Source organism: Drosophila kikkawai, chromosome 3R (genome assembly GCF_030179895.1).
Source record: "Drosophila kikkawai strain 14028-0561.14 chromosome 3R, DkikHiC1v2, whole genome shotgun sequence".
Taxonomy (NCBI): Eukaryota; Metazoa; Arthropoda; class Insecta; order Diptera; family Drosophilidae; genus Drosophila; species Drosophila kikkawai.
The window spans coordinates 16,604,966-16,619,726 of NC_091731.1; the positions used below are offsets into that span (position 1 = coordinate 16,604,966).

At 40.5% G+C, this 14,761-nt stretch overlaps 1 protein-coding gene and 1 long non-coding RNA gene across 2 annotated transcripts; one reads left to right on the forward strand and one right to left on the reverse strand.

Annotated features, from left to right (window-relative positions):
• Nucleotides 1-4,760: 4,760 nt before the first annotated feature.
• Nucleotides 4,761-5,912, forward strand: LOC108084118 (uncharacterized). Its single transcript, XR_001771049.3, has 4 exons — nt 4,761-4,879; nt 4,955-5,017; nt 5,080-5,680; nt 5,743-5,912. It is a non-coding gene; the product is annotated as an uncharacterized lncRNA (long non-coding RNA).
• A 6,671-nt stretch (nt 5,913-12,583) lies between these two features.
• Nucleotides 12,584-14,178, reverse strand: LOC108084079 (solute carrier family 25 protein Shawn). The gene is made up of 2 exons (XM_017180100.3): nt 13,351-14,178; nt 12,584-13,290 (listed from the first exon to the last, which is right to left on the reverse strand). The coding sequence occupies exons 1-2, from the start codon at nt 14,016-14,018 to the stop codon at nt 12,624-12,626; spliced, it is 1,335 nt and encodes a 444-aa protein (XP_017035589.1). The 5' UTR covers nt 14,019-14,178; the 3' UTR covers nt 12,584-12,623.
• Nucleotides 14,179-14,761: the final 583 nt, after the last annotated feature.

Consider the following 14,761-nt stretch of genomic DNA (forward strand, 5'->3'; position numbering starts at 1 on the left):
TGGCAGTCGTGGGCGAGGGGAATCGGAAAAATCGAGAGGGGCGGGGTGAAAATACCCGCAATTGTAATGATAATGTGAAGCGAAGCGTTGTAGGCCATTAAACTTTCGCACAGAAAGAAGGATAACGAATTAAACAATAAAATATTTAAAAGAATTTTGCCAACGCATCCATTCACCTTCTTCAGTTAACCATTCCCTCTGGCTTGCTTTTCACGTTTTTCTTCAGTTTTTCTCTCATTTTTGTATTATTCTTATTACTGCCTTTATTGTTATGAGCGGAAAGACAAAGGAACTGGAACTGAAAACCGAGACCGAAACTGTAACTGTAATGGTAAGTGTAACTGAACTGGCCGGCAATGAGTGAGTAAGTAGGTGGGTGGGTGGTTGGCCAGATAGCTGATAGGGCGGCAATGTGGCATTGAGGCGAGGGCGTGGCTGGTGCGGTTCTGCTTGCTTGGCTGCAGATCCTGCGGCTACCTGTGAAGTGTGTGCCACGCTCGACTTCTCACCTGCTTACCACAGCAATGGCAATAACAGTACGAGCAATGAGGAAAAATCAAGCAGGTTGTGGAGCAGCTTCTGTAGGGGATTCAGCAGGAATTGCGGTCATTGCTCTGACCTGCTTGGACATCCTGGAGAGGAGCTTGATTTTTACGCGCGTGTAAACAGTTATTATTGTGGGGCAGTAAATGTTGACATGACCCTTCTAATGGTCCTTAAATGCGGTTAAGGGAGTGCGAATTCATTGAAATCATATTCGGTTTTATGAATATCAAATATGTTTCTCGCTTCAGGGAGCGTAAGTAGTTTTTTCGTTATTTCCGGAAGGAAATAGTAGGGCTCTTAAAGGGTAAAAAACAAATGGAAATATAACAGATGAATATAGAAAAAGCCTTTTTTATGCTAATAAATATATGAAAAAAACTTAGAAATTTAAGAAGTTAGTTATTTGTTATGATATTACATAGATAAAATTAATTCTAAATTATTTCCTCAGACTCTTTAAAGGATGAAAGTAGTTTTTTGTTAAAGAAAAAAACACAGGCACTCTGATCAAAGACATTCTTCTTCTGTTGTCAAGCTGACAAAAAAACCGCATGCAGCAACAAGAAGCAAAACAATTTCAAAATGATTTTAGTTTACACCTGCAGTGGCTCCACTTTTTACTCACCTTCGCCAACTTTCCCAGTTTTTTATTTCTGGTTTGAAACCCACTAGTGCCGAGCTGCTCCGGTCAGACGAGCGCAAAAGCAAAGACAAAGCCATAAAAATTAATTATTTCTTTTTGTTGGTAAAAGCCAAGGAATACTGTGACGAGGAGCAGAGAACAAGGCAGCCAAGTGAGCAAAGGACGAGCTGACGACGACTGATGCATGATGAAATTGTACTGTGTGTTGAAGTTACCAAGCGTTTATTGTATAAATTTTCCACATTCTCCGCCCGCACACAAAACACACTCTCTGAAACACTGAAAGAATATATCTAGCACTTTTAACAATCCATAAATAAATATATCAAAGGTCTAAGATCTAAACTGAAAAATTCTAAGTTAAGCTACAGCTACTCTTTCGGTTTTCAGTCTATCAAAACCAGCTTAATTATATATTTAAATATTTCCACAATTTCTCTCTCTGCTGGGCCACACCACCTTAGGGATTGTGACTGTGACCGACACTGAGCACTGGTCCTTTAGCTGGGCTCAGGCCAACGCAGCTGCTGGTGGTGGTCGCTTCCGGCCAGCTGATGCATTTTTCACCAGCAACCAACAGCGGAAAGAGCAACAGTGTTGCAACGTCAGAAAAAAAGAGGGGGAAAAACACGAGTTGCAGAAACGAGGGGCTTAGGGAACACTGTGTTGAATGCCGTGACACCAGAGCTACGCCTAATTGCCAGCGACAGGGCATAGTGAGCTTCTCCCTGGAAGCTAGCAGCAGCTGCCCGGCATATTTCTCTGTCACTATTGATCTGCTTTGAATACGCCAATCTTCTGGACGGGCGTGCTCTGACCCGGCTGGAAGTTAATGAAGTCAGACAGCCGGGTGGCAACACTTTGCACTCCATTCAGCACTTGGTCGCCGCCGCATGTTGATGGTGTTGTTATTGCCAGCTGCCAATATTGTTAATTACGGACCACGGCTGTTTAATTAAGTTTTAAATGCGCTGACGACTAATTAACTTGAAGCCCAAGGCCGTGGCAATGAAATGCAGACAGATAGGGCAGACAGAAGGCAATGCCAAGGTTGCTTTGAATTTATTATAAATAGGACATTAATATCGACAGGGATAAATGTAGTGTGTCTAATGGGGGAGGTCCTTAAGAGGTATTGTGCTTGTAACAATCTGTCTTCCAGAAAAAGGTGGAATGGTAAATACATTTTCAAAAAGTTGATTATCAACATTATATGATATTACAGGATTTCTGTACTAAACATTTTTACAGAATTTTCTTTCTAAAAGGCTCAAGTATCCTTGATACAAAAATATACAACAAAAATAAGTTACCAAAAGTTCCGACATTTAAAATAATTGCGGCAAATGCCTAGGAGACACTTCCAGGACATCCTTGCATATGCCCAGAAATGAAAAGTAATTTTCACAGTCCGTTGTGGTTTGCCTTTCGACCAAACATAAAAATGGGTTAGCCCCTTGATGATGATTACCTTATGTGTTTGTGGCTCGGGAAAAAAAAGAAGTCACGCCAACAGCTGCAGACACGAGCTAAACAATAAGGGATGCCTCGGCTCTAAAGTGGAATACCAAACATTTTTTTCTTTGTATGCCATTATTGAAAAATTGCTTCGCCCAAATCGATGCCCGCAGTGGTTTGGTGGATGTGGATGCAAATGACTGGGGGACCCAAGGCAGGAAAATGCTTCAAAAAAAGATAAAATTAAATGAATCCTGAGAGCGAGAGATCTAGCCTAGTGTGCGGCGTGGAAAATCCATTAGCTGGAATTGATTTTTCGGTTTGCTTTTCAATCAAATTAAATCCTGCCGAGGCCGCTGTTGCTCCGAAAATGTTGTCGACCCGCTTGACCATCAATCATGATACGCAAGTCTTTTGTGCGGCTGAGAACAATAACAACAATAACAAAATAAAATAAAATAAATCATTTAAATTAATGCCAAATTGGACAATGCATAATGGTGAACAATCAAAAAAATATAGGGAATTGCTGAATTATATACAGTATGAATATTTGACAACCTTTCAATGTCGCCAGGCACTTTAAGCCTTGAAAAAAAGCTTTTAAAATGAAATTTACATTGCGTCATTTCGCCTCAACATTTTCCAGCGGTTCAACGGGAAGCCCGACTAAATAAAAGGCTGTGAAAAGGAAATCTGCACATATTGGTCATTAATAAAAGTTTTTTGCATATTGATACAAAAAGCAAATATTGATAAACAAAAAATGAATGCGGCTTATATGGGCGAGGGGAGCAAAGGAGCCAAGCGGAACAGAGGATATAAATAAATAAATAAAGCGTGTGTGAAAAGGCAACAATAAAACACGTCCGACAGGAGCAGGACCAGGACCAGAACCAGGACCCACACTGAGCCAGAGATGGTCGCGTGATGTGAATAAATCGCTAAAGGATGTCACGGTTCGGAGATTTATTTATACCATCCTGTTGAGCTTCAGGTGCACAACAACAGAACCACAAAACTCATCGCCATCGATCAGTTGCTACGGCCAAAGGCAGTCTTATTTGAAGCCATATGTCAACTGTTCCCATCACTGGCACAAACATATAACCGAATATAATGTATTTCTGGTATATATAGTCCTGGTGGCATCCCTTTCGCAGTGAGTGCGGTAAAAGCGGTCGCGATTTCAAGTCAATTGCGTCGTTATTTATCAGCCACCACACACCTCCCGTACACAGCCTCCCGTACACATATATGGTATGTATATATACTGCGGGTTGGGGAGAAAATATGGCCAACAATGTCAGAACACTGTGATGTTTTAAGCATTGCACAATTGCTGGGGTTGAGCGAACTGATGGATGGTCTTGAATTCAAACTGAAATATTGCTCAGCAGGCAATTGGAAGGGTTTAAATTATGAGAGAGATCTTTAAATATAAATTAAATTAATCTGTAATTGAAAATTGAGCGATTAATACTCCAATTTTAAAAGAGTTGTCGTACACAACAGAAAATTATGCAATTTCCTTTACAATTCTTTAAGTGCTATAATTTAAATAGATTTTTTTAGCTGATCAAACTTATTGTAATTTTCTTAATTCCCTTTTAAAATATTCATATTTTAATGGACAGGTGTAAATGCATAGTAAAAGAGCGGCAAATTCTAACCATTCCAAAAGCCATAGCTAGAAGCCATTAAATTGAAGTTCTGAGAGCTTTTGCATATTAAACAACCCATATATATTTTTTTAGCTTTGTCCACTTGATTTATTTTTATTGGAAATGCTCTTAAATGGCCGCCAATTTCCGTTGTTCATTAAGAGCATTGTGCATAAACAAACGAGATATTGGCCTCAATGGGCTTTGTGGTCGAGCTTTTATGACCGTGATTATGTCTTTTGTGTTTAACGTGTAAACTTTCGATGGCTGCGGTAATTAATTGTTTTATATTTTTTAGCCTGCTTAATTATTGGTGATAAGAGTATAGATATGTGAGCGTATTCTTTAATTTTTTAAAGTATATATGAAAGGTTAGATATGCCTGAAAAATTGGTTAGCAATGGATATTATTAGTTGTAGTTCAAATTGTATAAAAAAAATGCACTTTGGTTCTATAGTTAGTTTGAAAACATCGAGATGCAGCTACTCTTGTTAGGTGTTCTTATAATTTCAAATGGAATTTTTATACAAGCGCAGCAGACGCTAAAACAAGAACGAGATAGAAAAGGTGCGCTTTACGCTTTTTATTAAATAAAAAAACGAACTAAAATGAATCTTTAATACACACATTATCGATATTCAGACCTTTTCCTGAATAAAATGTATAATACGTTCAAAGATGGGGATTCCCAATGCACAACGGAAGGTAATCAAAACCAATAAATATTCTAGAGAAATTTAATTTTCAATAATACTTTCATATTACAGAATGCCAATTGAAGGAATTAATATATAAGCTTAAACAACAACCTGAGAACCAATCATTAATACCAGAAGCTCCATTAAAACCAACTTATTTTCATATGATACTTTCATGGCTTTTGGAAAAGATGAAATCACCAAGTCAGTGAAGTCTAATAAAGTGTTAAAGTGTTTTAAAAGATATAGCGGAGCGATTTGCAAATGAAATGGGTTTATTTCGAATAGTTGAAAGCTAAACAACTAGCTTGAAAATGGACAAATGGAATATCATGACCGGATCGATACGTTCTGGTTCTGTCGATCAAGTGAAACAAATCACTTAGAAACCCTTCAGATTTTCAGCACTGGACTTATAGTTCGGCACCTTGATCCATTGACTTAGTTCTTAATCAGGGCAGAACAGCAATGAAGCTATATTTTTTGTGGATTTTCATTTACTTTGCAGTTTCACGTAACCCTACGTTTGCTAATACTACGTGGCAACCAGCTTTCGATATAACAACTGGAAATACAAAGAGCTGGACCATGTTAACAATCGAAAGTCCCTACCTGGTGACCCCTAAACCTAAACCTACACAACCGCCATGCGGTTTATTTCGACCAGTTTGTAAATACGTATTTAAATTTTATAATTGTGAATTGAGCTACTCACGTTTTTATTATTTCTAGCGTGTTTGATCAATTTGATAACAGGGGAATGACTGAGTAGAAGTGACAACTAAAGTATTTGGATAATTGATGAAAATTTCAAGTCAATATATTTAATAAATAACAATAATTTTTGGTTGTGTAAAAGTACCAGTAATAGTTCCCTAAAAAATTTAAAAATATTACCAAAATTGTTCAAGTATTTCTTCATTAAATCGCGCTGCAGTGCTTGATTTAATTAAAGTTCACGGGGTCGTATGAGTGATGTGGCGTGAAATTTATCTGCATAACTCATACGTCATGTGGGACTTGGATACATTTCCCTCTTTTTGTATGCGCCTCTCCCAGTTAGTTTTTCTCTCCCTCAGAGTCTGTCGGCATGTGGGGGCAGCAGCTGCAGCTTAATGATTTTCACGCTTCTGCTGCACTTAAGTTGCAGTTTTCTCTGTGCTTTTTCTTATATGTTTTTTTTTTGTGCCCTGAAACAGGCGTTAATGGCAAACAGAAGCGACAACAGCCGGCTTACAGAGAGAGAGAGAGTTTCGAGGACGGCAGGAAGAGGACCGGCACACATGCTCATTTGGCTGGCGGGCAAACAAATTCCAAGTCATTAGTCGTTGTCCCCGTCGCCTTTAACTGATAAAAAAAACACACACACACTGCAAACTAAATTACAAGGGCTACAAAAAGCATTATACAAGATTAGAAGGACAAGGGGATGCAAAACTGTTGACAACTTCAGCCCCAGGAGCGATTCTCCACTGCACTTCATGAAACAAGGCTTTACACTTAGACAGAAGCTGCCACAAATTCTAAAAACTCTTAATTTTGAGTGAAGAAAACTAAAAGTGAAGTATAAAAAGTAGGAATTTATGAAGAATAAGTAACATTTTTCCCAAGTGCACATTACTTTCCCTCTGGTCTGCAAAAATATGGTCAAAAGTAAGCAACAAACCACTCTAGAAGCGCACAGAGCAAGGACCCTCCTTCTGACAGCTTGTTCCGCACGCTCTACGCTGCTCAGCATATTTCATAAGTCAAAAATGTTTCCGGACAGGCTCCTGCCGTTAGTGGATCGGGTCCGTGCCCGGCAAAAGCTGGCTGTCAGCGGACGCCTGACATCTGCAGGATGTGTCCATGGTGTTGGCATCGCTGTCATTGCCCATCAGGCTCATATTGTCGCTGTTACGGTCGGTCCCTGTCCCTAGCACCTTCGGAGGTTCCTGGAATGTCATGGGGCATGTGTATGTCTTGCCTTGCCCTGTTGTCAAGGTAAGCGATGGGAATTTAAGCGAAATAAGAAAAAAAAGAACACACGTGTGTGTGCCGGGTCGCAATTAAAATGCGAAAGCGAAATTAATATCCGCTTACTGAGGTATCTGCCTTACGACAATGACATTTTTCAAAGCTGCTTACATAATTATGCAGTGACTTTGAGAAATTCTAATGGTTATTATCGTGAATTATAAGCAGCTTACCACATATTTATCAGATTATTCAGCTCCCCATCTCCGTGTGAATTCCTTTTTTGGGCAAATGACAAAGGCAAGCCACAGACGAGTTACAATTTATAGATTTAATATTCAATTAGCGCAATGAATTTGGTGTGCCGAACTTTGTGCATTATTCTAATGGCATCTTAAATATTCATCAACACTCCGCTGCTAATTTAATTAATTTCCTCTTTCGCTGTTTATCTAACAAATATAAAGTACCGCTCGACTGACATAATGAAGCAACTTGTCCGAAGAGGAAGTGCCTACGTTCCGGGTCAACAGGATCCGCCCGCCACTTCCTGCTGAACTCATTTGCATACGAGGTGCCATCGAAATAAAAATTTAGCAATTCCAAATGAGGTTGAGCAGGGGGATGGTGTGGATAAGGTTGGAGCGCCACGGCAACTTGGTATGCAAATTGAAGACACACACAGACCGCAGCAAAGTTTGCGATGGGCCAAAAAACAAAAGGTGAAGTTCAAAGTTTCCAGCATGATATGATATGTTGGGGTCTCGTTTGCTCGTGGTTTTTTCATTCTTTCTTTTTTTCTGTTTAAAAAATCTGTTGAATATGCAAATTGCACTTAAACGATTGCTGCGACCATTTTGGTAAATTGCCCCAGCAAACTTTCTGCGCTCTTAAATAAATTTAATAATTTATTGCATTATTTAAAGCTTTAAGCTGCTTTTCGGCTTGTATCCCACATACACATTTCTCTCTACATCATAAAAGATATTTTGTTCTCACACACAAGCAGCTTCTAAAATATCAGAATTTGTTAAATTTTTAGCATCGTGAGCTTAGGTAAGGTAAGGGCTAGGCAGAACTTTTTCTTCGGCACTTTTCTAGAAGCGCGTTTTTAGTATTTGCAGGGGAAAATGGGGAATATCAACTAAAGTTTTTAGTTTGAATATTAATTTAAAATATGTTATACAATTATAATGCATTCTATATAACTTATATTACCATATTTTGAATATATATATTTGGTATATACTTTTACAATCAACAATGTAAGCTCTGCTCTTTAAATACATTTTATATTTTACACATATTTATAATTAATGCCTTCAAGTTCAAGTTAAAGCTGTTTAAAGAGTGCCATCCATACCCCATAATCCCATTTAAATCACTCGCAATCACAACTCAATTCCGTTTGTGTCACTTTCAGAGCATTTACAATTCCGCTTAAAGGTTGGCCTTTCCACTTGCCTTGTTTTAGTGCCATTGTGCGTTATTTTTATAAAGTTACCTCATGAATTATTCATAAACGAAGCAGACGTACCGTGACGTAAGAAGAGCAGCTAAAAAGGGAAAATCTTTAAGTTTTCTTCCTGGAAGCAGCTCTCTCGCGATATAAGGACAAATTCTGCAGGCTGGCAGACAGACTTGGCAAATCTGATTAAATTATGGGAAAGTTTCTAATTGGTTTGTTATTAAGACGGCGATTACCATAAATTACATTTGAAATAAGCTAGCCATTTGGCTATTATACAACAATTGATAAAGCGATTCCCGGCAAAGCTTAGCCAATTATCTCACTTGGTTAAGCTCTGAGGGCCGCATAAACAAGAACAAAAACACGGAAAGCTGGCGCGAACCCTTGCCTCATGTTTAATGCACTTGACAGGACCAGACCCAAAACCCGTGGCAAACGGAACCTTCAAGAAAGCCCCCAATTTACAGCCCCAAAGTTATGACTTTTACGCCCCATTATCGCTTAAATAATTTAGCCGGCCACGAGGAAGGAAACCCGAAAGCCAAAATTGCTAGAAAAGCAAGGGAGTACCTCGCATAACTTGTGGCCGGCGTTAAGTAAGTGGAAGGGCTGGGCCGGGACTGCATTTATAAAGAGCCAAATTAACCGCAATTAGATTTTTACAAACGCGAAGCAAAACATTTGATAAAATATGCGAAAAATTACCATGCTGATTACCGGAGGCCCCGGGCCCGAGTGTGTGCATTCTGAATAATCAAGAGGCTGCTGGAGTTGAGTAAGAAATCCTGGAAGGACAGCCAAAAATCCCCGTCAAACAATGTACCAACACTAAAGCGGAGACGGCGAAGCCGGCAAAAGGTAAACATTATTTTTTCATCCTGTCAATTTTGTGCTTTTTAATTAAAAATCCTGCGTGCTCAGGTACAGTGCAAACAGGCGGCCCGCCCCAAAAAAAAAAAGGATAACCAAAGCAAAGGGTTCGCTAATTAAAAAAATAGAATCCTGTGCCCTTTAAAGACGCCCTGGGATCCATCCTCAGACCCACTTGATGATGCATGGCCATGAAGTGTGAAAAATTCAGCCTCATTTTTAAATAGACTTGAGTTCCGTCCGCTGCCCATTTTCTTTTGAACTTGTGCCACCAATGGCACCGCCTGCCATTTATTTGCCTCTGTTCTGGAAATTAATTAAACACTTGCCGGGGCAAGGTCAAGAAACAGCGCTTACCCCTACACCCCCTGCAAAGGGCCAACAATTAGCCTGCGCGAAGGACCAAACCGGAACGGATGTTTGACCCGAATAAAGAGTAACCGAAGCTGAAATAGAAACGTTGTTGGTTCCCAGAAAATAGAAGTTTTAACTAACTAGAGGCTTGACGGCCTTCCGCTTCCCGCCTTGGAATTTTACCCTACACAATTACGCATTTTAATAAAGTTTTAGCAAGCTCCGCGCATAAAATTAAACAATTAAGCAAATAGTTCTTGAAACTGAGCTGCAGCAGCCCCAAAAACCCTTTGACTCAATGCCTTTGGGGGGAGAGAATTGGAGAGCAATTTAATGCAGCCAAGAGGGGGAACAATTACATTTTACTATTAATTATAGTTATAAATAGGATATTACGAGTTTCAATGAAATAATAAAAGAAAAAGGTTACAGTATGGGTATGTTATTAGAGGAAACAGAGATTTATAACTGATGTCTTGCCTTTTTTTATATTGAAAAACATTCTTAATAATTATGCTTTTAATTTTTTAAATTTAAAAGGTGTTCTGCAAGTTTAAGAATCAAGTCAGCTTTTATAAAAAATGGTTTCTTTAAGCAAACTCAAGTGATTCTTGTTTATTATACTCTAAAAATTGTCTACAAAATAATTTAAAATTGTTAATTGTTAATTGTTAAGTCCCTTTAAATACTTAGTATATTTGAACAATTTTTGTTTAGTTCTTTGAACTTATCTGAAATTAATATATATCAAGAAATTAACCCCCGCGAACACTAAACAACAAAGAAAACCGATAGCAATATTAACGCCCACTTAAGCGTGCTTGATTTGATTAGTCAATTAACAGTTCATTAGTTGTCAATCGGTGACACTGTCGAGGCTTTAATATCTTCACACTTTGTCACCCAGTAATCCAATCTTAAATCATTTCCATGGCCCCCAGTTTGTTTGTGTTCGCCAGAATGCGAGTGGGGATTGGGGCATATAAATCGAATATCCATTTACACGGCCACGCCCACACAATGTCAATGGTGAGCGGACAAAAACAGGCCAGAAATGAGATAGACTGCCTGCCGACAGAGACAGACGTATGTACGGACGGGCCATAAATAAAGATCCGGATCCCGGCCAGGACCAAGCCGTATTCCGACGTATTCCGGTGTATTTTTAATGCCACAATTAAATGCAAATACAATACAGTGAGGGGAAAAAAACGATGGAATTCACAGGATGACAACACACAGCAGGCAAATGTTGAAGGATGGCCCAGGGACAGCTGAAGGACACAATGACACAGGGATGGACGGAAGGACGGATGAAGGGCTCTGTTCCCTATCAACAGCTTTTTTTTCCTGCCTCGCCTCGCATTTTGTTTTTATGTTTTTTTCTGCTGCTCTTTGCGGCAGGGAAAATATTTTTGATGCTGAACAACAAAAAACACTGGCGAGCAACAGCCTGCGGGAAATATATAGACAAGCGCCACGCCCCCACAACCAACACCAGGAGCTGCCGCCCCCCAGCAAAGTAAAGAAGAAGAAAAGGAGTGCAGTGTAGCCAGAGGTCCTTCGGTGTGGTTGGGTAAAAAAATTCGCCATACGAAAACAAATGAGATATTCACTTAAATTTAATTTCCATTATTTTTATGAAAGCATATTTTAATTCGCTTTATTGGCAATTTTCGTTGGCCAGCCAGGATACCAATATGGAAAAAAAGGGGTAATATAAAATGTTGAGCATTAAATATGCTTCCCTCGGGCCTGGGGCCTGGTTAAGTATTTTTAATAATGTGATTTTACAGAATAAGAGAGTAACAAAAGCAGACAGGGGCTCTTGAACGTATTTGTTCTTTATTGAAATAGTTGAGAATTGGCCTCAGAAAAATAAAATAATACTCCGATACGCCAGAGAATGGTGTCATCCTCTTGGTATACCATTTCCCAATTATTTCATCAGCGGTTTCAGTTCGAAACACTGAGCAATTAATTGAACAGCCACAAATACCAAGTTGACTGCAGAAAAATGGCCATAATTGCTTCGGCCACACTTTGACACCCGCTGCAAATAATTAAATACGGCGAAATGAAAATAAACAATAATATCAGAGTTTCCTCACTGCGGGACCCTGTCAAAATCATGGCCCAAACTCATCACTACCACCAGATTCCTCAATTTTGTTATGCTTCCAACCAGAAGCAAGAGGAGATGGAAACAACAAAACATTGCCCACTTCCCAACCCTCTTCTCTGTTATCCTGTTTCCGTAGTTTGTGTTGTTTGGCCGGGCTTTGTGTACTTTGTTGCCTCTTTAATAAAAACAAAGGACATACACAAACACAAAAACAGCAAAAAAAAAAATTACAATTTTCGCTTCGACAGTTTTTTGTGATAGCCGAATTATTCGAGCGAATAGCAGAAACCCTACCGAAATGCAATTAAGTTTGGCCCAAGGCAAACAAACACTTCTTAATTACTCGGTTTAGTTTTGATATATATTTCCCAGTCGAGATTTATAGTTATCCTGGCAGGCTCAATCACCGAAATATATATATTTTTGGCCACCAGCACGAACTGTGGCGAAACGTGACCGGCCAACAAAGGAAATTCGATTAACTGCAATGAGAAAATGCAGTTTGAAGGCGGCATGCGGAAGAAAAACGGGCGAACGTATTGGCGCTTTTAAGCCAGTTTACCTTGAGCCATTCCGTTTAATTTCCCCTTTGCGCTCGCTCAAATTGCACTTAATGCAAATGAATGAATATTCCATTAAAAGTCAACTCGGGCAAAGGGAAACCCAGCCCACGTCGAGCAACAGGCCGCCATGTCGCAGTCCTTAAAGCTGTGAAAATGTAAATTGATTTTCCGACGTCACACGTTAAGCGCCGCGCCGCTTAATTGGGATATTGGATTGGGTTCGGAGTCCGGGAATTACATAAAATATGAGCAGTTTATTTTTAAAAAACGTCCGCTAGTCCTTCTTGACCAACTCGGAATTCGGATTGCTCACCAGCAGCGTCTCGTGGTGATGCCGCACGTTGTAGTTGAAAAAGAAGGACTTGCTGTACTCAAAGCTGGAGATCATGATGGCGCAGGCGGGCGCCACCTTCAGCAGTCTGGGTGCACAACCGGCAAAGAGTCCTCGCACTCCGTGCATTTTGTGGATGGCCTTTAGACGGCTAAAAGTCCCAGGTCTCTTGCCCAGATCTCTTGCCGGTGAGTCTGTGAAGATGACCTTTTCCCCGAACTCCACCTGCTCGTGGGTTTTGACCACGTCAAAGGGAGTGGTCACTACGGCAGCCACCGAACCTGCCAACACGCCAGCCAAGAAACTTCGACCAAACGACGGCTGTGTGTGGTTGCCTAGATTTAGCTTGAGGTACTCATAGATCGGCCAGTAGATCCCAGAAAAGGGCACATCCCTGAGGATCGTGGGTCTTAGGCCACGCCACAATCCCCAGAAACCCTGCAAGCTGATCACGTTTCGCACAAACTGTATTATCTGGGCATAGGTCTGCCGCTGGGCCTGCATCTTGGTCCTCACCAGTTCGATGGGACTCACCACAGTGACGGCACAAATCCGGGCAGTTACCCCGGACAGCATGGGAACCACCGGCGGTAGGCTTTCACTGGTGTTCCTGCAAAGTATTTCAAAATTAATTAAGTTAAAAATTATATCCTGGGACAGATTATCACACCTGAGTACCAATTGTTGCGTCCTGCTAGTGAAGTGTTCCTCGTAAAACTGTTTATAATTCGCCTTGAACTGCTCGTAGGCCACGAAGTAGATGATCGTCGAGGGCAGGGCCGAGACGAGTGTGGGTCCCAGACCAGACCACAGGGCAGCGGGTCCCTCGTACCGGCTTATCTTCACCAGGGCATCCCAGGTACTGCGAAACTGCGGCCGCCGCCACCGTGCGCTGGGCGTTGCGGGCTGATCGCTGGGACCACAGGGAAAGAGGTGGTCCATCAGGCCATTGGAGTAAAAGAAACACTTGTGCGACGGCGACTGCTGCGACTGCATGCGGGTCTTGATCACGTCCAGAGGCGTCATGAAGCAGGCGGTAATCATGGCCCCAGTGCAGGCCGAGATTACCTGCTGCGTCGGCCGGATTCGGAAGCGCGGATCGTTCAGGAGTTTCTGCTGCTGGGCCTTAGCACGTATTGCTTGCTCGTATGAACTGCCATCCCGGGATGGGCTCACCGAGCTCTGGCTTGAGCTGCCGTTACTGCCACCGCCGCCACCTGAGTTTTCTCCGCTAGAGTTCTCGCGCTGTTGGGAGCTGTGCGGTCCGCGACCCAAAGAAATATCGGCCTCGTGAGGTAATGTCTCCGTCTTGGACGTGCTGGAGTCTTCCTTCGACATGGCAACTGTCGAGCTGTTGAGCTTGAGCAGTTTAACGGAAGTCGTCGTCGTCTGGTTTCAAAGAGGCACTTATTAATTTACATTTCAGATTTCACATTGCTGGGGGCCTGAAAGAAAAGTTGAAAATAGTGACGTTTGTTGTGGCAACTCTACGGGGAAAATATGTTAAACAAAATATAAAAAATCAGCTATAAACTAAGCTATGAGGAAACTGTCAATAAAGGAAAATTTAAATATAAAATGATTATAAAGTATTATACAAATCTTAAACAATTTAAAATGAAGGTCTCTTAAAAATAAGAAAGAAATTAAATTTAAAATACTTACCTATGAAATGCTTCACCAGTATTTTCTTTCTTAAATAAAACAATTAAGCAAATAATTCTAGAACTTACTTAATGTAACTCGATTTAAGGTTGTGTGAATTAAATTTAAATTCTAAAATTCTGACAATAAATGACGCCTTATTCAAGTTTAAATTGCTTTTCGACAATTGTGGCTCAGAATTTGGGTGAAAAGCCAAACGTTGCCAATGGTAAATTTGTTAATTCAATTAATATAGAAAAAGAAAGTTTACCACTCACCTCACTTCATTTCCGGTGATTATAAATTCCATTTGAGAATTCCTCTTTATTTGTGTCGTTATCCGAGCCCCCTCGTAGCCTCCTACCGCCTCTGTACAAAGCAATTAAAATACTTTTGTGCCAAAGTGAAAAAAAGGCAGCCATTTCGGAATTGTTGTC

What these genes read in the sequence shown, in the direction of transcription:
- LOC108084079 (XM_017180100.3), bottom strand. Translation starts at nt 14,018, where the DNA reads ATGTCGAAGGAAGACTCCAGCACGTCCAAGACGGAGACATTACCTCAC. An exon ending in ACGCAACAATTGGTACTCAG is followed by an intron (nt 13,291 to 13,350) that starts GTGTGATAATCT and finishes AATACTTTGCAG; the next exon opens with GAACACCAGTGAAAGCCTAC.